General features: G+C 34.4%; 1 protein-coding gene across 3 annotated transcripts in view; it reads right to left on the bottom strand.

The window, feature by feature from the left end:
- The window catches only part of PIK3C2G (phosphatidylinositol-4-phosphate 3-kinase catalytic subunit type 2 gamma), a 398,295-nt gene that overhangs the window by 22,406 nt on the left and 349,093 nt on the right, over positions 1 to 26,796 (bottom strand). For all 3 annotated transcript variants that reach the window (XM_032159742.1, XM_058442576.1, XM_032159744.2), the window contains one exon: positions 21,387 to 21,481. In XM_032159742.1, coding sequence (XP_032015633.1) covers positions 21,387 to 21,481 — 95 coding nt within the window. The remainder of the gene's footprint in view (positions 1 to 21,386; positions 21,482 to 26,796) is intronic.

Here is a 26,796-nt window from a genome sequence, read left to right as displayed (position 1 = left end):
CTGTTATAAACACGTGTGTGCAAGTATCTTTTTTTGTATAACGACTTCTTTTTCTCTGGATAGATACCCAGCAGGGGGATTGCTGGATTAAATGGTAGTTCTACTTTTAGTTCTTTAAGGAATCTCTACACTGTTTTCCAAGGTGGTTGTATTAGTTTACATTCCCACCAGCAGTATGGAAGTGCTTCCTGTTCACTGCATCCACGCCAACATCTACTATTTTTTGATTTTTGGATTATGGCCCTTCTTGCAGAAGTAAGGTAGTATCACATTGTGATTTTGATTTGCATTTTCCTGATTATTAGTGATGTTGATCTTTTTTTCAGATGTTTGTTGGCCATTGGCATATCTTCTTTTGAGAATTGTCTATTCGTGTCATTAGCCCAATTTTTGATGGGATTGTTTTTTTCTTACTGATTTGTTTGAGTTTGTTGTAGATTCTGGATATTAGTCCTTGGTCAGATGTACAGATTGTGAAGATTTTCTCCCACTCTGTGGGTTGTCTGTTTACTCTGATGACTGTTCCTTTTGCCATGCAAAGCTCTTTAGTTTAATTAAGTCCCAGCTATTTATCTTTGTTTTTATCACATTTGCTTTTGGGATCTTGTTCATGAAATGGCCTACACCAATGTCTAGAAGGGTTTTTCCAATGTTATCTTTGAGAACTTTTATAGTTTCAGGTCTTAGATTTAAGTCTTTAATCCATCTTGAGTTTATTTTTGTATAAGGTGAGAGATGAGGATCCAGTTTCAATCTCCTACATGTGGCTAGCCAATTATCCCAGCACCATTTGTTGAAAGGGTGTCCTTTCTCCGCTTTATGTTTTTGTTTGCTTAGTCAAAGATCAGTTGGCTGTAAGAATTCGAGTTTACTTCTGGGTTCTCTGTTCCATTGTGTATGTGTCTATTTTTATACAAGTACTATGCTGCTTTGGCTTTGGTGACTATGGCCTTATAGTTTGAAATCAGGTAATGTGATGTCTCCAGATTTGTTCTTTTTGCTTAGTCTTGTTTTGACTATGTGGGCTCTTTTTTGGTTCCATACGGATTTTACAATTGTTTTCTCTAATTTTGTGAAGAATGATATTTGTATTTTGATGGGGATTGCATTGAATTTGTAGATTGCTTTTGGCAGTATGGTCATTTTTACAATATTGATTCTACCCATCCATGAGCATGGGATGTGTTTCCATTTGTTTGTGCCATCTATGATTTATTTCAGCAGTGTTTTCTGGTTTTCCTTGTAGGGGTCTTTCACCTCCTTAGGTATATTCCTGAGGATTTGGGGCTTTTATTTTGCCGCTATTGTAAAAGGGGTTGAGTTCTTGATTTGATTCTCAGCTTGGTTGCTGTTGGTGTTTGGAAGAACTACTGATTTGTGTACACTAATTTTGTATCTTGAAATTTTGGTGAATTCTTTTATCAGTTCTAGGAACTTTGTGGAGGAATCTTTAAGATTTTCTAGGTAAACAATCATATCATCAGCAAACAGCAACAGTTTGACTTCCTCTACCGATTTGGATGCCTTTTATTTCCTTCTCTTTTCTGATTGCTCTGGCTAGGACTTCCAGAACTTTGTTAAAGAGGAGTGATGAGAGTGGGCATCCTTGTCTCATCCTAGTTCTGAGAGAAAATGCTTTCAACTTTTCTCCATTCAGTATTATGTTGGCTGTGGGCTTGTCATAGATGGCTTTTATTACACTGAGGTATGCCCCTTTTATGCTGATTTTCCTGAGAATTTTAATCATAAAGTGATGCTGGATTTTGTTGAATGTTTTTTCTGCATCTATTGAAATGGTCATATGATTTTTGTATTTAATTCTGTTTATGTGGTGTATCACATTTATCAACTCGCTTATGTTAAACCATCCCTGCATTCCTTGTATGAAACCCATTTGATCATGGTGGATTATCTTTTTGACATGTTGTTGGATTCAGTTAGCTAGTATTTTGTTAATGACTTTAGCATATATGTTCATCAGGGATATTGGTCTGTAGTTTCCTTTTTTGGTTGTATCTTTTCCTGGTTTTGGTTTTAGGGTGATACTGGCTTCATAGAATGATTTAGGGAGGGTTCCTTCTTTCTCTATCTTGTGGAATAGTATCAATAGGATTGGTACCAATTCTTCTTTCAATGTCTGGTAGAATTCTGCTGTGACTCCATCTGATCCTGGCCTTTTTTTTTTTGTTGGTAATTTTTCAATTACCATTTCAAGCTTGCTGCTTGTAATTGGTCTGTTCAGGGATTATAAATCCTCCTGATTTAAGGTAGGAGGGTTGTGTCTTTCCAGGAATTTATTCATCGATTCCAGGTTTTCTAGTTTATGTGCATTAAGGTGTTCATAGTAGCCTTGAATGATCTTTTGTATTTCTGTAGTGTCAGTTGTAATATCTTCCATTTTGTTTCTTATTGAGCTCATTTGGATTTTCTCTCTTCTTTTCTTGGTTAATCTTGCTAATGGCCTATCAATTTCATTTATATTTTCAAAGAACCAGCTTTTTGTTTCATTAATCTTTTGTATTTTTTTTGTTGGTTTCAATTTCATTTAGTTCTGCTCTGATCTTAGTTATTTCTTTTCTTCTGTTGGGTTTGGGTCTGGTTTGTTCTTGTTTCTCTAGTTCCTTGAGGTGTGACCTTAGATTGTTTGTGCTCTTTCAGACTTTTTGATGTAGATGTTAAATTTTCATATTGATTTCCTTTTTGACCCTATAATCATTCAGGAGTAGGTTATTTAATCTCCATGTATTTGCTTGGTTTTGAAGTTTCCTTTTGGAGTTCATTTTCAGTTTTATTCCACTGTGGTTTGAGACAGTGTTTGATATAATTTCAATTTTTTTAAATTTATTGAGGCTCATTTTGTGGCCTATCATATGGTCTATCTTGGAGAAAGTTTCACATGCTGTTGAATAGAATGCATATTCTGTGGTTGTTGGATGGAATGTTCTGTGTATGTATATATGTTGTCTGTTTATTCCAGAGTATAGTTTAAATCCATTGTTTCTCTGTTGACTTTCTGTCTTGATGACCTGTCTAGTGGTGTTAGTAGAGTATTGAAGTCCCCCACTGTTATTGTGTTGCTGTCTAGATCTCATTTCTTAGGTCTATTAGTAATTGTTTTATAACTTTAGGAGCTCCATTGTTAGGTGCATATATGTTCAGGGTTGTGAGAGTTTCCTGTTGGACAAGGACTTTTATCATTATATACTATCCCTCTTTGTCTCTTTAAACTACTGTTGCTTTAAAGTTTGTTTTGTCTGATATAAGAATAGCTCACCCTACTCACTTTTGGTGTCCATTTGCATGAAATGCCCTTTTCCAGACCTTTACCTTAAGTTTATGTGAGTCTTTATATGTTAAGTGAGTGAGTCTCTTGAAGGCAACAGATAGTGAGTTGGGGAATTCTTATCCATTCTGCAATTCTGTATCTTTTAAGTGGAGCATTTAGGCTGTTTACATTCAATGTTAGTATTGAGAGGTGAGGTGCCATTCTATCATTGTGCTATTTGTTGCCTGTATACCTTGGTTTTTTGTTTTTGGATGTGTTTATTAAACTGTATTTTTGTTTTATAGGTCCAGTGAGGTTTATGCTTTAAAGAGGTTCTGTTTTGATGTGTTTCCAGGATTTGTTTCATGATTTAGAGCCCCTTTTAGCAGTTCTTGTAGTGGTGGCTTGATTCTCTGAGTGTTTGTTTGTCTGTATCTTTGCTTCATATATGAAGCTTAGTTTCACTGGATACAAAATTCTTGGCTGATAATTGTTTTGTTTGAGGGGGCTGAGGATAGGGCCCCAATCCTTTCTAGTTTGTAGGGTTTCTGCTGAGAAATCTGCTGTTAGTCTGATAGGTTTTCCTTTATGGGTTGCCTGGTGCTTTTGTATCACAGCTTTTAAGATTCTTTTCTTTGTCTTAACTTTATAACCTGATGACAATATGCCTAGGCAATGATCTTTATGCAATAAATTTCCCAGGTGTTCTTTGTGCTTCTTGTATTTGGATCTCTAGGTCTCTAGCAAGGCTGGGGAAGTTTTCCTTGATTATTCCCCCAAATATGTTTTCCAAACTTTTACATTTATCTTATTCCTCAGGAACACCAATTATTCTTAGGTTTGGTCATTTAACATAATACCAGACTTCTTGGAGGCTTTGTTCATATTTTCTTATTCTTATTTCTTTGTCTTTGTTGGATTGAGTTAAAATTAAAAGACCTTGTTTTCAAGCTCCGAATTTCTTTCTTTTACTTGTTCAATTCTATTGCTGAAACTTTCCAGAGCATTTTGCATTTCTATACATGTGTTCACTGTTTCCTGAAGTTTTTATTATTTTTTATTTATGCTGTCTATTTCATTGAATATTTCTCCCTCCACTTCTTGTAGCATTGTTTTAATTTCCTTATTTTGGGCTTTGCCTTTCTCTGGTGCCTCCCTGGTTAGCTTAATAACTCACCCCCTGAATTCTTTTTCAGTTAAATCAGGGATTTCTTCTTGGTTTGGATCCATTAGTGGTGAACTAGTGTGACTTTTGGGGGTTGTCAAAGACCCTTGTTTTGTCACACCACCAGAGTTGGTTTTCTGGTTCCTTCTCATTTGGTAGGCTCTGTCAGAGGAAAAGTCTAGCACTGAAGGCTATTGTTCAGATTATTTTGTCCCATGGGGTATTTCCTTGATATAGTACTCTCCCCCTTTTCCTATGGATGTGACTTCCTGAGAGCTGAGCCATAGTGATTGCTATCTCTCTTCTGGATCTAGCCACCCATCAAGTCTACCAGGCTCTAGGCTGGTACTAGGGGTTGTCTGCAGAGTCCTGTGATGTGAACCATCTATATGTTTCTTAGCGATGGATACCAGCACAGTATTTGGGGTGTGTCCTGTGTCCTGCAGGAGCAATCTGCTTCCTTCAGAGGTTCTGTGGGTCCTTTTGAGTTTCCTAATTTATTCCTGCAGTCATTCTGGAGCAAAAATTCATGATGCAAGCCTCCACATGCTGCCCTGCCCATTGGAGTTGGAGCTCCAATCTAGTCCTGCCTCCTGTCCACCAAGATACCCTGCCCTCTCAACCGTGTGTTTCTACCAAGCGTAGAGGTTGGTCCATTCATCCCAATCCACTCAACCTAAATGCCCCTCCTCGAATTCTATCCCAGGGCTGAACTCAAATAATACATTCCTCTGGCCAAAAAACAAGCCCTATGGTCCGTCCTGATAGGAGGTGATTGCAGTGCCCATCCAGAAGTTTATCCTAACTGCAGAACTCTGCCAGTGGTCTTGCCATACAGCAGAACCTAGCCAGTTCCCCTACACAAATTCAAAGCAAAGGTAGCAGCTCAACTGTCTAGAGAACCTGAAAGCAAGCTCTGCCTGCCCAAGGTTACTATCAGCTGACCCATCCAGAAATATAGGCTAGACTAAGTAGAGAAGGTCTATCACTGTCAAAGAACACTTGTAAAGGCCAGAAAAAGTGGCTGCCTCCACAAATGCACAAACACCAATGCAAGGACACAGGTTTACAAAAACTCAGGTAATCATGGCATCTCAAAAAGAAACCAAAAATGCTCCAACAATGACGCCCAAAGAAAGGGATATCTAAGAAATGACAGAAAAATAATTCAGAATAACTCTGTAAAATAATTCAGTGAACTCCAAGAATATATGGGCAAAAAGTAACATTTGGAAAACAATACATGAACAAAATGAGAAGTTTGAGAAAGAAATAGAAATGATTTTAAAACCCCAAAAAGAAACCACAGAGAAGAAGAATATAACGACTGAACTGAAAAAATGCAATAGAAAGTTTCAACAGCCAGCGAAATCACACTGAAGAATCAGTGAGTGTGAAGACAGAACATTTGATATTATCCAAGCAGAGGAGCAAAAAGAAAAAAAAAGGAAGGAGGAAAATTTATGGGAATGTTGGTATACCATCAAGAGACCCAAGCCATGAGTAAAAGGAATTAAATACAGAGAGGAGGAATACAAGGGTCACAAAGCATATTTAAAGAAATAATGGATAAGTTCCCTAATATGAGGAAAAAAGCTAACATCCAATTATAGGAAGCACAGAAATCTCCAATCAAATTCAGAATTCAACACAACATATAAGAATCAAACTATTAAAAAAATCAAAGAAAAATTCTGAAAGCAGCAAAAGGAGTCCCAATTCAACTACCAGAAAACTTCTTAGCAGAAACCCTTCAGTCCAGGAGAGAGTGGGATGATATAGTAGAAGTGCTGAAAGAAGAAAAAGCCTACCAACCAAGACTATTTTACTCAGAAAATTTGTCTTTCAAAAATAAGGAAGAAATGAAAACTTTCCCAGACAAACCATGCTATGGGAGTTAATCATCATTAGGCTTGCATTACAGAAATTACTAAAGGGAATTCTTTAAACTGAAAGAAAAAATTGTTAGCTAATAACATGAAACTTATGAAAGCATGAAATCCAATGGTATAAATAATACTGAACAACATTCAGACACTCTTAAGACTATAATGGTGGTGTGTAAAGTAATATTATCCCAGGCACAAAGACAAAATTATTAATAAGAACTATAGCTAAAATAAACTGTCAAGGAATACATATTACAAAATAATATATATTCAGACATAAAGAACATAAAATGGTGTGTGAGGAGAAAAGTATCCTCAGTAGCAATTCTCTAGACTAACAATGAACTCTCCAAAAAGGATATCAAGAGAATAATTCCATTTGCAATAGCTACAAAAAATATTTAGGAACAAATTTAACAAAGGAGGCAAAAGACCTGTACACTGAAAAATATAAAACATTAATGGAAAAAAACTGAAGAAAACACAAATACATGGAAAGATAGCCTGTATTCATGGATTGGAATTATTAATATTCTTAAAATGTCCATATTTCCCAAAAGTGATCTACAGATTCAGTGCAAACCCTATCAGAATTCCAAATTCATTTCTCATAGATACAGAAAAAAAGGAATCCTAAAATTCATATGGAACCACAAAAAAACTCCAAATTGCCAAGGCCATCATGAGCAAAAAGAACAAACCCTGAGGCATCATACTACCTGATTTCAAACTATACAACAAAATGATAGTAATTAAACAGCTAGTACTGGTGTGCAAATAAATATATCAACCCAATGGATCAGATTAGAGAGCCCAAGAACCCCCACATGTACAGTCAATTGATCAACAAGAGTGACAATAACATACGATGAGAAAAGGACAGCCTCTTTAATTAATGGTGTTGGAAAAACTGGTATTCATATGCAAAAGAATATAATTGAACCCTTATCTCACACCATACATAAAAATCAACTCAAAATGAGTTAAAGACTTAAATATAAGATCTTAAACTGTAAACCTATGAGAAGAAAAGTCAGAGAAAAATCTATATGACATTGGTCTGGGCAATGATTTTTTAGATTTGATCCCAAAGCACAGACAACAAATGCAAAGATAGACAAATGGGATTACATCAAAATGAAAAGCTTCTGCACAGCAAAAGAAACAATAAACAATGCAAAGAGATAACCTATAGAATGGAAAAAATATTTGCAAGCCATATACCTGATAAGGAATTAATATCCAAATTATATAAGGAACTCAACTCTACAGAAAGAAAACAATTCAATTAAGAAGTGGGTCAAGAAACCCAGATAGACATACTTCAAAAGAAGACCTACAAATGGCTAACAGATACATAAAAAAATGCTCAACATCACTAATTATTAGGCAGATGCATTAAAATCACAACGAGATATCACCTTACACCTGTTAGAATAGCTATTATCAAAAAGACAAAAGACAATTATTGACAAGAATGTGGAGAAAAGGGAACCCTTGTCACTGTTAGTGGGAATGTAAATTAGTACAACCATTTTTAAAAACAGTATGGAAGTTTCTCAGAAACTAAAAACAAGATTGCCATATAAGCCAGAAACCCCATTTCTGGGCATTTACATGAAAGATTTGAAACCAGTATGTTGAAAAGATGTCTGCACTCTCATATTTATTGCAGCACTATTCACAATAGCTATATTATGAAATCAACCCAAGTGTCCATCAAGTAATGAACGCATAAAGAAAATGTGGTATTTGTGTACAATGGAATATTATTAAGCCTTAAAAGAGAAGAAATTCTGTCATTTACAATAATATGAATAGAACTGGAGAATATTATGCTAAGTAAAATAAGCCAAACACAGGAAGACAGATACTGCATGTTCTCACGTATATGTGGAATCTAAAACAATTGAACTCATAGAAACAGAGAGTAGAATGGCAGTTAACAAAGGCTAGAGGTGTGGGAAATGGGGAAGTGATAGTCAAAGGTTACAAAGCCTAGTTAGACAAGAGAAATATGGGTTTTTTTGAGATCAATAGCACAGCATGCTGAATATCACTAATAATTGAGTACTGTACATTTCAGTATCACTAAGAGCAAATTTCTAATGTTTTAATCACAAATAGTTAAATATTGGAGGTGATATATGTTAATTAGCTTAATTTAATCATTCCACATTGTATTAAAAAATCATAGTATCACTTTTGTATTTATGTCCCCCATACATATATACGATTATAATTTGTCAATATCCAATATAAAATAAATGGTAGAATAATCTTTCCAACGTGTGTGTGTGTTGGTTGTTAATATAAAGGTGGAATAATTTCAGGTCTTTATGATTTAAATTAGCGTGGTCTCGTACTTCATTTCACATCAGTTTAAGCCAGTAACAAGAATCTTATGATAAATAGGTGATTTCCAATAATTATTTTCTAAAAATAAGTTTAAAAATCTAACCATATTCTTAAAATGTCCATATTTCCCAAAAGTGATCTACAGATTCAGTGCAAACCCTATCAGAATTCCAAATTCATTTCTTTGCATGATTGTAAGAGGGCACAAAAAGGAGATCAAAATAGCTTCTGCCTTCAAAGAAGTAACAAATTCACTGGTATAATAACCTTGTTATATACATATATGTTAATAACATATATATATAAAACATGTTATACATATTTAATCTTTGACTTGACAAAGTTATCAACTGGACAGAAGTCACAGTCTAGTAGATATAATTCTTTTTCTAACTCAATAGATACAAACTAAATTTCTTCTAAAAATTCAGAATTCTAATTAGATCCCAGATTTTGTCACTGAAGTGTCTTGTGAAGTTGGGCAAGTTTTTCTATTTCTCTATTTTAATAACATGTAAGAAGTAAGGTTTTAAACTTCATTTATTTTTTAGAAGGTACTAAACACCAAATGCTGATGAGTTGTTTATGAGCTAGCAGGCAAACTCTTTGTTTTTCTTTTTTGTTTTTTGTTTTTTTTTAAATTGCTTTGAACTGCCTTAAATGATTCCAAATATCCTGACACTCAGCCTCTATTCCCAGATGCTGAAAAAAATTGTACAAATAAGAGAAGATGAACTATCCATTGTTAGTGATTATTGAGAAACTATACAAAACAGATAAAATACTGGAAGATTAAATTCATTTATTTTTCTTACTACAGGAAGAAGACTGATTGAAAAAGAAGAATCTATTAATTTAGAGGTAAAATATAAGCATTTTCTACCTATATACCTTAGATACTTATCTTTATCCTGTACCACTAAACAGTTTTATCATGGTTTAAAGAAATACATAGGTATGCGATGTGAGCGTGTCATTAACCTGAGAATGAATGTGTCAATAATGTGAATATGCTGGATTAAATAACCAAGATTAAGAGGGACTGGAATGATGAACTGTATCCAACAAGGTTAAAAATGATAGATTGAATGTCAGTTTCTTCTTTTGGGTGTAGAAAACTCACTTTGCAAATTCAGAATATAAAAAAAAGTTGGCTTAGCAATAGCACTTGGGAAAATTTAAGACTTATGGATGAGTATAGGTTCAATACATTTATATGCCAGAGATTACTAGCTGCACCCTACAGTATGGTTATCTATCTATCTATCTATCTATCTATCTATCTATCTATCTATCTGTCTATCTAATCATTTATCTATCTGTCATATGTACAAGAAGCCCACTTTAAATGTAAAGACACAAATAGGTTAAGAATAAAAGAATAGAAAAGCTATACCATGCAAGTGTTAATCAAAAGAAAGCTGAATTATCTATATAACTACCTGGAAAAGTATTTTTGAGGGCAAAAAATACTACTAGAAATAAAGATTTCATTTTATAATGATGACAGGGTTAATTAATCAAGAGGACACAATCTTACATATGTATGCAACATTATACAAATTAAAAATTAGAGGCCGGGCGCAGTAGCTCACGCCTGTAATCCCAGCACTTTGGGAGGCCGAGGCGGGCGGATCACGAGGTCAGGAGATCCAGACCACCCCGGCTGACACGGTGAAACCCCATCTCTACTAAAAATACAAAAAAATTAGCCGGGCAAGGTGGCGGGCGCCTATAGTCCCAGCTACGCGGGAGGCTGAGGCAGGAGAATGGCGTGAACTCCGGGAGGCGGAGCTTGCAGTGAGCCGAGATCGCGCCACTGCACTTCAGCCTGGGCGACAGCGAGACTCCGTCTCAAAAAAAAAAAAAAAAAAAAGAGAGAGAGATTTTAATACCTTTCTCTTAATAATTCGTAGAACTAGTATACAGAGAATTAGTAAGTCTATAAAAGACCTGAACAACATAATCAATGTGACTTAATTGACTTTCATAGAACCCTCTGTTTAACAACAGAGGAACTCCTATCCTTCTCAATCGGACATGGGATATTTACCAAATGTGTCATGCCTGGGACATAAAACAAGTTTCAATATATTTTTAAAAATTAAGGGGCCGGGCGCGCGGGCTCATGCCTGTAATCCCAGCACTTTGGGAGGCCGTGGTGGGCGGATCACGCGGTCAGGAGATGGAGACCATCCTGGCTAACACAGTGAAACCCCGTCTCTACTAAAATTACAATAAATTAGCCGGGCGTGGTGGCAGGCGCCTGTAGTCCCAGCTACTTTGGAAGGCTGAGGCAGGAGAATGGCGTGAACCCGAGAGGCAGAGCTTGCAGTGAGCCGAGATCGCGCCACTGCACTCCAGCCTGGGCGACAGAGCGAGATTCCGTCTCAAAAAAAAAAAAAAAAAAAAAAAAAAAAAAAATTAAAATCATACAAAGTATGTTCTTTGACCATAATGTAATTATTAGATATTAATAACAGATACATCTCTGGAAATTTTCCAAATACTTGAAAATGAAACAGCATGTGTCTGAATAATCCAAAGACAAAGAAAAAATCAGAAGGGAAATTAGAAGAATTATAAACTGCAAGAAAATGAAAATATACCATACCAAAATTTTGGGAAAACAGCTAAAGCATTACTCAGAAAAAAATTATAACACTAATTAGCTATGTGATAAAAGATGAAACATCTCAAATTGGCCTTAGCTTCTGTCTTAAGAAATTAGAATGAGATTAAAATCTTTAGCTTTTTTTGTTTGTTTGTAGAGTTTGTCTGCTTGGAGCAAATTCTTTGTATTTTTTTATTAGAATATGTATTTCTTTCTCCTTTGCTGCCGAGGATATTTTCTCTGGTGATAGAATTCCAAACTGACAGTTCTTTCCTTTTTTCCCGACATTTTAAAGATGTTCCACTGTCTTCTACCTTCTGCTGTTTCTCCATAGTCTCTAGACTACATTATTTCATTGTTCCTCCATATACCATATGTTGTTTTTCTCTGTTTCAAGATATTTTTAGATTGTCTTTGGTTTTCAGCAGTTTTATTACAATGTGTAATAGATAATTAAATAATATATAATTAAATTTATGTCTTTCACTAAGTTTCTGGCTATCAATTCTTCAAATATTTTTCTGCCCCAATCTCTTTTTTCTGTCTTTCTTGGATTCCAAAGGCACAAATGTAAGATCTTTAGATATTTTCCAACAGACTCCCAATCTTCTGTTCTCTTTTATTTCAATCTTTTTTCCTCTAGGTTCTTTAGCTTGGATAATTTCTATGAGTCTATCTTCAAGTTCACTGGCATCTTCATTCTCTTGAGTCCATCCAGCAAGATCTGTCATTTTAGGTATTTTATTTTTCAGTCTTTAAATGTACATTTGTTTTGTCATTTTTAGTTCTTGCCAATAATTCCTAACATTTCATTAATTTCAAGTGTGTTTTTTTCTTACCTCATGGAGGATAGTTATTATAGCTGCTTTAAAATGTTGCCCAATAGCTCTAAAATCTGGATCATTTCAGAGTGTATCTATTGTCTTTTCAACTGAGGATTGTTCATATTTTCCTGGGTATTATATAAGCAATTTTGAGTTGTATTGTGGATATTTTTAATGTTATGTTGTGGAAACTCTGTGCTGTTGAATCTTCTGGAGAAAGTTGACATTTTAAAGTAGGCAATCAATCTAGTTATATTAGGAATATAAATTCTGTTCTAACTTTTGTTTTCTGGTGTTCAAATCTCAGTTCAATTTGCAAAGGCTTTTTTGTTCTGCTATAAGTCTGTCCTGCTCAATAGCAGCTCAGGGATTATGCTGAGAATTGTGTAGATTTATACACAGTTAGTGCATACCCTTCTGTCTTTTATCAGGGACTTTCCTATAGTCTCTGGCAAACACAGGCCACGTTTCTTGGTTCTTTCAGTCAGAAACACAAAGTTTCTGTTGGAGATTTTGCTGTCAAAGCTGCCACTACCATCTTGCTTCTCTGCAGCTAGGGTCCAACCTCAGGGCACAGCTCTACAGGCACATAAGTTAAAAAAGAAAAAAAAAATGGAAAGAAAACGTCCTTATGTGGGTAAAATCTCCAAGTTCTGACTTCCTTTCACAATTTGTCTCCTTTTATTTATTTTTAAGGTGTCATATAGTTTTAAAAAATATATTTTCATAAATTATAGTTGTAATCAGTAGGAGGGATGGGCTGTGGTGGTCTTATGCCACATGCCACAACCGGAAGAGCTAATTTTAATTCTCAGCACATACATAATAGCCTATTATAATCAGCCTGTCAGAGGTTTCACATTACACTTAATATCTTTTGCTCTTTATCCTCTTTCATTTAGCTAGGTGATGCCTCCGCTATAGAGGGTGTGCCAAGTACAATGTAGCCACTATCCTTGGGGATATTTCATGGATACATAAGAAGATGCTCAGGTCTCTGGCGGGAAATTGTTTGTAATGAGCCAGGCAAACATTTGAAGAGTCTTTCTGGGCAGTATCTGGCAAGAATAGGGATAGCCTAGAGGTACATAGCAGAAAAATAGACTGCTAATGCTATAATACAATCTAGAATCAAAAATAAGGGCTCATAATTGTGAAGGCTTTAGATTTCAGCCCTTAGTTATGAGATCTTGGAAAAATAAACTTGCTGAATTTCAGTTCATTATTTTGTGAATATGCATACAAAATTTTCTCTCTTTTGGTGAAACATATATAAAAGTGACAGTTCTTGGCATACATGGTATAGGCAAAAAAGCTTTTCATGATATTCATAGAAAGCAAGTGAAACTGAAGACAAAAAACCTGGAAAAGTCAGAGGGTCTATAGTTCGTATATAAGTCACACAGCAAGGAAGGAATGTATCGCGTGTTTATTTGCAGGATTCCAATGAGCTGAATGATATGTGACACTTTTTTGAGGTAATCTCTCTGTATGCACACTTACAAATTTTTACAAGGACAAGTAACTGAGATAGGTGGTCAGTACACGTAGACTGCTTCCTCAGATGGCAAAAATCTCCCCTGAAGGAAAACAGAATCCATAAAGCAGGAGAAAGAAGATTCTGCCACTCAGTAAGCTAAAGGGATGAGATAAAAGGACTTGAATGTTTTTGGGAAAATGAAGGCCTGTCTGCATTAGATTCGAGTTTTAACTCAGGAATTGCGTGACTCCCAGCATTTACATTTTAACATTTGCTGTTAATAAAAAGTATTTTAACTACTGGATAAAAATAAAATTTTTAAATCTCTGGAAATTATTTAATCCATTTTGTATTTTTTGCATATTCAAAATATAGTTCTAATGAAATGACTCTTTTAAAACAATTTTATAAAACAAAAATTTTCAGTTTTTGCTATTCTCCTTAGGTATGTACTTGTTCATCAATCTTTAAAGTTCTTTATTACTTCTTTTGTAGGTTAAAACTTTTTTAGGTCAGAATGTAAAATTGACGGAGATTTGGAGAAAGGGCAGAGATTAGGGTACAAGACTGTCAGAAAAGAACAGAGAGAGAATAAATGAAATTTTAGTCATGTGGTGACCTATCCATTGATGGCTATGTCATCTGGAGAGAAGGAAAGTGTTCAGGGTTTTTGAACATTAAAAATAAAAGCCCTCAATAAGAATTCACTTTATTTTTAAGTGAGACGGATGTTAAGATCAAATATTTGACATTTGACCATCCTTAGTTTAGTGTCAAGTATTATAGGTAGCTGAATTCACAGATAAAAGCTATTGATTTATAAATATAGCTTAAGCTTTTCTGGATTCACATTTTTCACATGATGTACACTTAAGCAAACATTTGCTTATTTAACAACTGTGTGTTAAGGGCATAATATTTTGCTAACCACTGTATTCAAAATATATTTTCCACAGTTTTTTATACTCAGTGAATTCTCAATACAATTGAAACTGCAGGATAAATTAAGGTAATCCAAGTTTTAAGAGCTGAGATAAGGTGGTGAATATCAAATAGATGGTGTATATAGTAAAGTTTCCAAAGAAGAGAAAGGTCACTAGGAGCAGGAGTGACCCAGGAGCTTCAGGGAGGATGAGCAATTTGACCTAAGCCTAGAAGATTACATTGGATATAAACAGTAAATAGAAGGTAAATAGATGTATGACCTAGTCAGATAGAATGAGTGGTGTGTGTTTAGTTAACAATGAATGATCCTTTTAGATATAATACAAATTTTGTGTTGAGAGGTGAATATTAGAGGTAGGTTATAGCTAGATTGTATAGTACTATAAGGTATTAAGCTAAAAAATTTCAAATTTACAGAGACTCTGTTAAAATTGTTTATTGATATAGTAAAATGCAATCTTAGAATGTTTTGTGCAGGAGAGAATTAGAGAAGAAAACAAGCAAAGGAATATTATAGCAGCCAATCAAAGTAACCCATAGATGAATCAATAGAGAATGTTGAATAGGATTTGAGAATAATAAAAGTAATCTAAAAGAAACTAAAAGGATTTGTTGATGATTATATATGTGAGTAAAAGAATGAAGTGAAATATAGAAAAAAAGTAGAGCTACCATTTGATCCAGCAATCTCACTACTGGGTACCTACCCAGAGGAAAAGAAGGCATTATATGAAAGGCACTTGCACATGTATGTTTATTGCAGCACAATTTGCAATTGCAAAAATATGGAACCAGCATAGATGCTCATCAATGAACAAGTGAAAAAAAATGATATATATATGTTAGATATATATATATATATATATCACATTTAGGTGTGACCATTGAGTAATACTACCATGAGATATATCTCTATATATATAGATATATCTATGTGTATGTAGATATATATACACATACACACACACACACACACACACACCCCATGGAATACTACTCAGCCATAAAAATGAATGAAATAATGGTGTTGGCAGAAATCTGCATGGAGCTGGAGATCATTATTCTAAGTGAAGCAACTCAGGAATGGAAAACTAAACATTTTATGTTCTCATGTATAGGTGAGAGCTAAGCTATGAGGACACAAAGGAATAAGAATGATATAATGAACTTTAGGGACTTGGGGGGAAGGGTGGGAAGTGGGTGTGAAATAAAAGACTACACATTGGGTACAGTGTACACTGCTTGGGTGACGAATTGCACCAAAATCTCAGAAATCACCACTAGGGAACTTTTCCATGCAGCCAAAAAGCACCTGTTCCCTAAAAAGTATTAAAATAATAAAAGAAAAGAAAATTAATTATAGAGAAGTTTTGATCAGGAATTACTTGATGATGGTGCAACAATTTATAGAAATAAGTAATTCAGAATGAAAGATGGTTTCAGTGGTAAGCAGAGGACTATATTGTATAACTGTTCAGTTTAAAGAGATGGCAAGATACTGGACTGTAAATGCCCATCAGGCAGTTGGAAACATGTAAATGAAGGTCAGAGAAAGATTGAATGTAGAGATATAAATTTAGTAGTAATTCATATTATCTTTGAAGTTTCAAGACTGGATAAAATTTCTTAGGAAATTAGTTTCAAAAGTTAAAGCCCTGAATACTGGAAAATCTTCACATTTAAGAGCTAAGGGTAAAGCCAACATTTATTAAGCCACTACACATACATCTATCTTAAATTTACAAGAGCCAAGAAAGCCTCAGAAATAATGCTGTCCAAGTGGTTTAGAGAATGTGCAGACACAATTCGCTCGGTGCCAATGTCCAGTGAAGTTTCATGAAAAAGCTGGTAACAAAATGTTCAAAAAGGAAGGGCTGGTTAAAGGTGTTTGTTGGCTGTTAGAAAGAGGTCAGTGATAACAGGTTTTAGAACAATTAATGGTTTATTTCATTAAAAATAATAGGTCATCTTTGAGGGTCAATGTTTCTTTGGCAAAAAAAGTCATGAAATGCAATAGAATATCCAGATCTGGACAGGTAATCTTCATTATCCTTTGCTTTGTATCTTATTCTTTGAAATGGTAGACCAATGTCAAAATAGGCCAACTCTGGAAGAACAATGTTTATTCATGGAATGGAGGAAAAACACATTTGATAAGATGATTGTTATTAGGAAATCATCCTTTATTTTAAAAACTGACATTTATTTAGATTGAAGTGCATCTAGGATGAAACAAAAACTAATTTCCTTTAAGAATCTAGATTTTAAAAAACAACAAAAAATTAAGACTATCAGAGGACTCAGCCAAGTTAATTTTCAAAAGATATGCAGAACATGTTGTTTTTAAATGTCAAACATTGCCATTGTCTGTGCTTTATTTTCACAACCCTCGATTGTTATCTTCACCAAGTCCAAGTGTTGTCTTTGTTCTACATCAAAGGCACCACAATTTACTTGGTGCTAAGTACCGAAATCACCACATTGTGTGTAGAGTGCCATTTGGGACATTAGGGTACTAGCCACTTGGGTTATTTTTTCAAAGTAGTCCATGAACCATTTGCACCAGAGAGCCTTCTGGAATGCTCATATTCTGCAGCAGGAGAGAGGAAAAAAGTCTAGAAATGAAAGAGACGGTAGAGGAATCCATGGGACCAAGAGATGCCTGTATTGTGCAGATGCAGATAGCCCAATCTATACTTACAGAATCAAAATTACTAGGAGTGGCACCCAGAAATATGTATTTTAAAAACAAGAACCCCCAGGTTACACTCAGACACATTAAAAATGTAAAAGAAGAGTTTAAATAAAAAAATTAAAAGTAATACAGTTTTAGTGTGTGGGGGGGTTCTTGTTTGACTCTACTTCTCTCTCTCTCATGTTAATTTTCATATAGAAACTACTTTTCCCATCTTTTGTCTTATGAAAAGATTGAAGGTACCACATTTGAGTTGTCTTCTATCTTTCCTGACATTTCTTGCTCCTTGTTTTAAGAGCCTGAGAAAGTGTGGGTAGATTCAATGTCAGAAGAGAGCTTCATCCTATTGGTTATGTTTAGCACCTTCTGGAATGCGAATATTCTGGAGCAGGGAGAAGAGAGCAGCCTAGAAACTACACAGACTAGAAAAAAATCCATGAAGTCAGCAGAAAATGCATGAAGAGACATTGTATAAGTCAATGGAAGAGAGCGTTTTAAGGAAGGATACATGGAAAAGTGCTAAAGTTTTTAAAAATATTTCAAATCTAACTGTTTTTTATGTTTCTTTGTCATATAAACTGAAATAGTGTTTAAAAAAATCGTGGCCAAGCTTTTAAATACTTGCACTACTTCATCAGTCTCTGTGTGCTAGAGTGAATCGTATTGTGATGCTTTGAAAGAGAAAGAATTTTAGCAATTTTATTTTAGCTTGTGATCTCACATTAGAAAAGTAACTCTCAGAGCAAAGCTTCATAGATTTAATAAAAGATAAACAACACTTTTCATCAAAATATTAAACGTAAAAGAACTCTAGGCATAATAATTCATTTTAATATTACTATAAAATCAAGCACAATGTTAGTCTAATTATTTTGGTATGTGAACATACTAAAGGAGCGACAAATAAATAACAATTAGCTAAAACTTGAAATTAGCAAATAAAATATGTTGAGAATTTATAGATGGATTTTTATGTCACTTATAGTAGAAAGTTGTTTTAAGCAGAAGAAACAAAATAATCATTTAAAGGAAGCTGTGGAAAATGCAATGCATAACTTTGCTGTGATGATTTTTGGAAGATGAAAACATCCTAGTCCTTAGTTTTTCAAATGAGAAGTAAGTCAACATTATTTTATTTAACCAAGGCTTTACTGAGTACCTACTATATACTTGGCCCTATTCTGTACACCTTGGGTTATAGCAGTGGCACAGGGGAGGAAAGAAAATAAAGTAGAAAAGAAAGATTAAAAGTGACAACAAAGAGGAGCAGTGTTGTAGTTTTACGTTTGGGAGTCAGATAGCACTTTACTGAAAAGGTGACAGTAAAATACAAGCATTCGGGATATGTGAGATTGAGCCACGGAGAATATTGATCCATGAGCTCGGGAAGAACATTCTAGGTAAATGGAGTAGTAGATACAAAGGTCCTGGGGTGGCAACATGCCTGCCATATTCAAGGAACAGCAAAGAAGGCACTGAGGCTGGCGTGGCGTGACTGAGGGAGTCTGTGGTTGGAGATGAGATTAAGAGGTCAAGATGGCAGATTGACAGGGTCTCACAGGTCATTAACAAGCACCTTGGCTTTCACTGCAACTGATATGAGACTCCTTCCCCCAAAGGGATATGAAGAGAGGAATGACAGGATCTGACTTTTATTCTCAAAGGAACATTCAGGCTGCTAGATTAAAAAGAGATTATAAAGAAGGACAGAAGCAGGGACAAGTGTTAAGAAACTACAGCAGTAATTCAAATAAGAGATGCTGGTGACTTGAACCAAAAGTGCAAGCAGTGGAGGAGAAAGTTGGTGTGTTCTGGATTTATTTTGAAAGCGGAATGACAGAATTTGCTGGTAATATGGATGTAGCTTGTGGGGAAGGAGAGGAGTCAAAATGACTCTAGGGTTTTAACCTGAGTAACTAGAGAATGAGGGTGCTATTTACTGAGATGACAAAGGTGGTAAATGATGTAGGTTTAGAGGGGCAATCATGAGACGTTTGGTGCATATTGAGTCTGAGACACCTATTATACTAAAGGTGTTGATAGTCAGCTGTACATATAACTCTGGATTTCAGATGAGATTTCCAAGCTGGAATTGTAGAGTTGGAAAAGAAAAACAAATAAGTAATGTTTAAAGCCATGAGGCTAGAGGTAGAAAAAGAGGAGAGGTCTAGGATTGAATTTTAAGGCACTAAAATCTTTCAGTGTTAAGAGATTAGGGAGAAGAGAGGAACCAGCAAGTAAACTGAGAAGGCAGACTGAAACACGTATTACTACACCATTAATAGCTCTTTTTGAGAGCATTGGTAATGTAGAGGTTCTCATGGCCCTAAGTGTTTTTTCACATTTTTAAGGGTCATTTGGTCATTTTCTGTTTACCTATAACTTGGTCTCAATCTTAAACTCTTGCTCTTTCCCATTCACTCCTCCTATCCCTGCTTCATGCTTGCATCACATTCATTTTGAAGATCTTCATTGGTACTGTAATTTCATCTGAGTGTAAAATGCATTTTTGAAAACTGTCAAAAGTAATTTGGTGATTCATCTGGTGAATGAAATGGGTGACTAGGTTGGTTAATATCGCTTTTGATAAAAAACTAGGAGTGACCATTGAGTAATATCACCAAGTTTACTGTGTGGTTTACGTGCCCAGTCTAAAAGCAATTCCATCAGGTGTGCTCTAAAATGTTTTGAGCAGTGATAACATTACTGGAATAAATATATCATTTCTAAGAGGACTATGTTCAAGGCTAATTTTCATATATGAAATACATATATATGTTTTGTTAACTTGATTAACAATATTTCTTAATATTCTATTGTTTTATCATATATGTTTATATAGTTGCTTAAAGTCCATCAACATGCATGTAGCCATAAATAATGTCTAAGTGAATCTTCATTTTGCAACGTAAGGGTTTCTTAAAAAACTGCTATTCTCATTTAAGATGATTATCTAATGAAAAACAATGGAAAATAATTGTTTTAATTAGTAAAAGATTTGCAAGAAAATGTTAAAATATTTGCCCAGGTACTACAAAAATTGCTGATAGTGAACACCAGAGGTTTACAAACATGCCTTCTTGGATGTCTGACTAATAATGAATTTTTAATGAATGTATTCTCTTCAAATTATGCCACTTATTTGTTCACCAAACAAATATTTATTGTTTTAATATGTTACGGATGCATGTCATATGGAGAAGAGTTTGCTCTTTTAGATCCTTCCAAATGTATCCTCAGAGATTTATATGCACAAAGAAGAGAGCAAAAATTGTGTTACTGACTGTCTCCACATCTGATATAGTCTCCTGGGAAGTTATACCACGTGGAGAACCCGTTTTGTCTAGGCTCAAGGAAGATTAAAATAGTTGGTGAGGTTTTATGTTTTCCTTCTATGTTTGCTGCACCCCACCTCGGGTCATTAGTCACTTACCCTGTGACACAGAAAGCTTCCTCTCTTGATGATATGGCGCAGTTACCATCATTGCCTCTGACTTGCCCCAACCTTAAGTGGCATGTAATAGAGAGTGGAACTTTTAGTTTTCTTTGGAGGCAAACTACAGATTTTGTTCTAGGTTCTGGGATGGGGAAACGGAAACAAAGATGGGGTTTCCATTCTCAAAACACTATTATTTTTTGAGGAGAAGGAAATATGCATAAGGAATTACATCACAATATGATAACTGTATGATGCTATAAACTCAATGTACAATGGGAGTTTGGGGGAGAACCCTGAGAGTTCTTGGTTTCGGGGAAGGTACTAGCGTGATGCAAAGAGATGGAGTGAATTCTCCACCAAGTTCAGCATGATGAGATAGTTGGAAATCATTGGGACCCAGTCTTTTTTCTTTTACCCTTCAATCCTCCAGCTAATCCTGCTTTTTCAGAGCCTTTTCCCTAGTCTTTTTCCTGACATTTTGAATAAAGTTTAATGTTCATTCTAGGACTTTCCTTGTGAAGTATTTTAGAGTCTTTACCCCAAGGATCACAATCATCCGGAGGCAAAAATATTGTAATTGGCTCATTGTTCCTTACTTAAACTTGGCTGAGATACCCATTCCTCTACCTAATGTTGACACTAATTGCCCAAAGGAGGTAAGTGATTTCTGAATGTAGGCTTACATGTTTCTTATTATACACAATAAACTTACGATGTTTTTCATGTGTTTCACTAGTATGGTGAGCTTCACATCCTTGTAGGATATGACTAACTGCACCTTAGGCTTCTTGTCTGGAAACTTCTCACCTGATAAAAGAATAGAATTTCAGTGAGTTCAGTTGGAAAAAGCTCAGCACAGGAGAAATCAAACATTTAAAAACGAAAACAGGACCAATAAATAATAAGTAGAAGAAACATTCTTCAGATAATGTTGAAGAATCTTAATGTTCTTCAGGAGGCAGAGTTAATTAGATAGAGATGGGATTTGTGTCTAATCTTTAACTCTTCCCCTAACATTTCATATTTTGTTTTGATTGATACCATTATTTTCTCAACAACTTAAGTTTAAAACCTCAGTGTCATTTTTGGCTCCAATTTTCTCCTTAGCATTCATTATAATGAGCTTAAAGTATTAGAAGTCATGGAGATTAAAAGTGTGGCCTTTAGAAATCAGTGAACCTGGGGTTCAAGGCCCAGCACTACTATTCATGACTGTGTCATCATGACTAAATTAATCAACTTTATATAAAATGGAAATAATAGTTACTTTTTGAGATCGGTGGTTGAGATGATGAACTGATAAAATTCAAAAGTTGTCATATAGTAAGTGGTCAATTTGCACTAATCTCTTTTTTCTCATCCCATAGCAGCTAATTCAAACTCATATAAACGTTTTGCCTAAACTACTAGGACATTCATTCACTCCTCCCACCCCCTGCACAGAATCCAAATCTATTTGTATACCATTACCAATGTAAGTTTCAGACAACTTTCATAAGATTATTTTTTGATCAAAATGCCTTTCATATATTTCCATTGCTTATGAAAAAAGGTCTAAATTTCTCAGCCTTGTATTGTAACTTCTTATTACTGTTTTATTTCCCACTTTTATTCTATACTTTCATTCATATGTTTAGTTCTACAAACAGGCTCTACTATTTCTTTCTAGTAGTTTCTTATATTATTCCTTTCAATTAAAATGATCTTGTTAACCATTTTTGTCTATTGAACTTCTACCTTTCTTCAAAGCTTAATTAAATGCAAAATAGTTTGTGTGGTCATCTCTCCCTGAACTCTCCTAGCACAGCCCTTATCATGAAATATTACATTATAATTATTTTATATGTCTCGATTTGTTTAGGGGATTACAATCTATCTCAGGGCTTACTTTTTACTCCTATATCCCCAAGGGGCAAAGCCAATGCTTAGTCCATAATGTGCACATTAAACATTTATTTAATAACAAGAGTAACCTTAATTTTTCTTTTGAGTTGTATCGCAACATCGTTAAAATGAGAAATTTAGTTTTTTTAATTAAAAATTTATTGTTTACTGCCCAAGGATTAAACATAATTTTTAGTTTTACTAATATTTCCCTTATAATCTCTGGTTGTATGTTATCTGGGGGAATTTAGAGATCAATTTATTAATAACAAAGAATTTGTCAATGGTCATCAGAAAGTCAATCTTAACTTTCTAATCTTCTCTAATATTTGAAAATTATACCTGAGCAGTGTAGTTATACCTGATCAGTATAATTTTCAAATATATAACTTTTCAAAGCCTTCTACATGTTTATTTGAGTAATTTATACATAGTATGAGGTGATATTAATTTTATTGTTAATAGTACAGATTTCTGACTTTGAAAAGGATGTTTTTTACAATTGCAATGGTAATATAGTAAAAAATCACTTACAATATCTTGATTACAATAACTAGGAGAGACTATATAGACTAACATAGAGATACTATGAGTTAATTCTGAGTAAGACCGAAGTAAATTGCATTTCATAATAAAAAGATGTTTGGTATAAAGGTGCTAAAAATGCTGATGACGTTTTGAAGCACAATGAACATTATATTTGAATTAAAGAGTGGAATAATTGTTAAGTAGACATCCAATGTGTTTAATCAGAGAAGTTTTAATTCAAGGGTAGAAAATTAGCATAAATTTGTGATTGACTGCCTATGTAGTAAAAGTACAATTGCCACTTGAACTGACTGAAGATTATATTTCTCCCTCCACCTCTTGTGCAATATTAGTAACTAAAGTATCCATCAAAACATGCCAGAGTTCAGAACCCAGTGAAAATTCACATCACTAGGAATTGACACTCAGTAGTCAATGTAGTAGTAGGAGTAGAGAGGCTTAATATTTCTGTAGCTTTTCAGGCTAAGAGCTTTATGTACAGTAACCCATTCAATCATCATAGCAAATCTATGAAATTTGTATTATCTCCATTTTACACATGAGGAAACTCAGGCACTTGGTCCAAGGTCATAGAGACAATAAATGGTGCAGGTTTAAGTGATCTCCAAAGCCTGTGTTTATAAGTACCTGATTTATAAGCATCATGCTGTAGAGAGTCAAGAAAGGCAGCTACAACATAAGAAAAACAGGTTAAATGAACTCAAGAGGGACATTTGTGAACAGCTTAATATGTTCGAGAAGATGCTAGGATATTTTGGTCTTCTGCTTCAAGTTAGTCTGAGGGATTCAACTATGCTTAGATTGACCATTTATAGTAACCCCAAGAGCTGTTAAAATATTTTTGATTTTAAGGATGATTGTGTTGAGATGCTTGATGCATGGTACTACAGCAGCTAATACACTGCTTATTATGCAAAATATGTCCATTGGCATTAGAAAATGGTATTTCAAAATTTCACTTTTTTCAGATGATATATTCATCTGAAAAAAATTTTAAGTACACATAAAAAGTCTTCCTAACATCTATCCACCCAGTTCTTCCATCATTATTTTATTAGTTTCCAATATGTCTCTCCAGAGGGATACATTTTCAGGGGGAGTTGCTTCATATTTGCAAATATAGATAAGTAATTCTATTTCACTCTTTTAAATAAGCATAGTGTATTCATCATTCTCCACAAAGATCTTGGAGATATTTTCATATCAGTAATACATATAATCTTTATTTTTTAAAATATAGGTTCTTAGTATTCCATTATATGAAAGTACTATAACCAGTTGCTAATTCATGGGCAGGTGGGTTGTTTCCAGTGTTTTGCAGCTATTAAAAATCATGTTGTGTGAATCATTTTGTACCTGCATCATTCTGTACCTATACATAAATATCATAGGATAAACTTTGAACATCAGAATTGCAGGTCAAGGGTATTAGCACTTGTAATTTAGACGAACATTGCCAATTGCCTTCCATGGAGGTTCTAACAATTTGCATTATTACCAGCAGTGTATGAGTGTTTGCTGATTTATAACCAAGCTTGTTAATTAAATTTTTGGGGTTTTGACAATCTGATTAGAAAAAAATGGTATCAGTGTAATTTAATTTGAATTTATCTGAGTGAGGTTGAGTATCTTTTCACTTGGTTAAGAGCCGCTTGTATTTTCTTTTTTGTAGGTTATCTTTTTATACTATTTAGTTAATTTTTTATTTGGTTGTTGATCTTTTTCTTACCATGTTCTACATGATAGTTAGGTGTTAGATAACAAATCCTTTGTCTGTAATGAATTGCAAAAATTTCACCCATTTTGTCATTTACCTTTTTATTTTTTTGACTTTGCTATAGTGCTTTATGGCATGCAGGGGTGGTTATGGCTTCTGGATTTGGAGTCATAGCTATAGTAATTCATTTCAAGATTATAAAGGAGTTTTTCTGTTTTCATTGTCACATGTGTGATTTCATTACTTACATTTAAAATATTTCCTCCATTTGTTACTTATCCTGCCATATGGTATGAAGTACAGTATTCCAACACCATTTATTGAATTTTCCCTTACAGTTTTGGTCACATACTAAACTCCTGACTGTATTTGGCCATACAGGTATTTTTCAAAATCCTGTTACATTGCATTTGTTCATCTGTTTATGCACTGACACAGCACCATTTTAATTATTGAGGTTTTATAATATGTTTTGATATCTAGTGGGCCTTGTCTTCACTCATTGCTCTGTTTTTACTAAGCTTTTCTGTTTTTTCTTTGTTTTCTTTGTTTATGAGCTGTAGAATTAGGTTATCTACTTGGAAGAAAACCTGTTAATATTTTTTTATATTTATTACTTTTCAAAATTAATTGGAAATGTATGATGTGATGTCTTTAAGATGTCGAATTTTCCTACCTAAGAGGATAATATGTCTATCATAAATAAGAGAATTCAACAAAAGTATCAAATACAAAATTGATATATAGATATCAATTATATGTTACATATAGACATAAATTTACTATATAAAATGTGTATTTTAGATATGTATATAACAACCATTTATTGAACAGGGGGTCCTTTCCCCCTTGCTTGTTTTTTTGGCTCTATGGAAGATCAGATGACTATAGATGTGCAGCTTTATTTCCCTAGTTTACATTCCCACTAGCAGTGTAGAAGTGTTCCCTGATTGCCATAGCCATGCCAACATCTACTATTTTTTAATTTTTTTATTATGGCCATTCTTGCAGGAGTAAGCTGGTATTGCATTGTGGTTTTGATTTGCATTTTCCTGATCATTAGTGATGGTGAGCACTTTTTCATATGTTTGTTGGCCATTTGTATATATCTACTTTTGAGAACTGTCTATTCGTGTCCTTAGCCTACTTTTTGAGAGGATTATTTGTTTTTTTCTTACTAATTTGTTTGAGTTCATTGTAGATTCTGGATATTAGTCCTCTGTCAGATGTATAGATCGTGAAGATTTTCTCTCACTCTGTGGGTTGTCTGTTTACTCTGCTGACTGTTCCTTTCCCTGTACAAAGGTGCTTTAGTTTAATTAGGTCCCAGCTATTTATCTTTGTTTTTATTACATTTGCTTTTGGGTTCTAGGTCATGAAATTGTTGCCTAAGCCAATGTCTAGAAGGGTTTTTCCAATGTTATCTTCTAGAATTTTTATAGTTTCAGGTCTTAAATTTAAGTCCTTAATCTATCTTGAGTTGATTTTTGTATAAGGTGAGAGATGAGGATCCAGTTTCAATCTCCTACATGTGGTTAGCCAATTATCCCAGCACCATTTCTTGAAAGGGTGTCCTCTCCCACTTTCTGTTTTTGTTTTCTTTGTCAAAGATCAGTTGGCTGTAAGTATTTGGGTTTATTTCCGGGTTCTCCATTCTGTTCCATTGGTCTATATGCCTATTTTTATACCAGTACCATGCTGTTTGGGTGACTATGGCCTTATAGTATAGTTTGAAATCAGGTAGTGTGATGCCTCCAGATTTGTTCTTTTTGCCTAGTCTTGCTTTGGCTATGCAGGCTCTTTTTTGGTTCCATATGAATTTTAGAATTGTTTTTTTTAACTCTGTGAGGAATGATGGTGGTATTTTGATAAGGATTGCGTTGAATTTGTAGATTGCTTTTGGCAGTACGTTCATTTTCACAATATTGACTCTACCCATCCATGAGCATGGGACGTGTTTCCACTTGTTTGT

The sequence above is a fragment of the Hylobates moloch genome, unplaced genomic scaffold (genome assembly GCF_009828535.3).
Source record: "Hylobates moloch isolate HMO894 unplaced genomic scaffold, HMol_V3 SCAFFOLD_8, whole genome shotgun sequence".
Classification (NCBI taxonomy): Eukaryota; Metazoa; Chordata; class Mammalia; order Primates; family Hylobatidae; genus Hylobates; species Hylobates moloch.
This window is presented reverse-complemented; position numbering and strand designations above follow the sequence as displayed.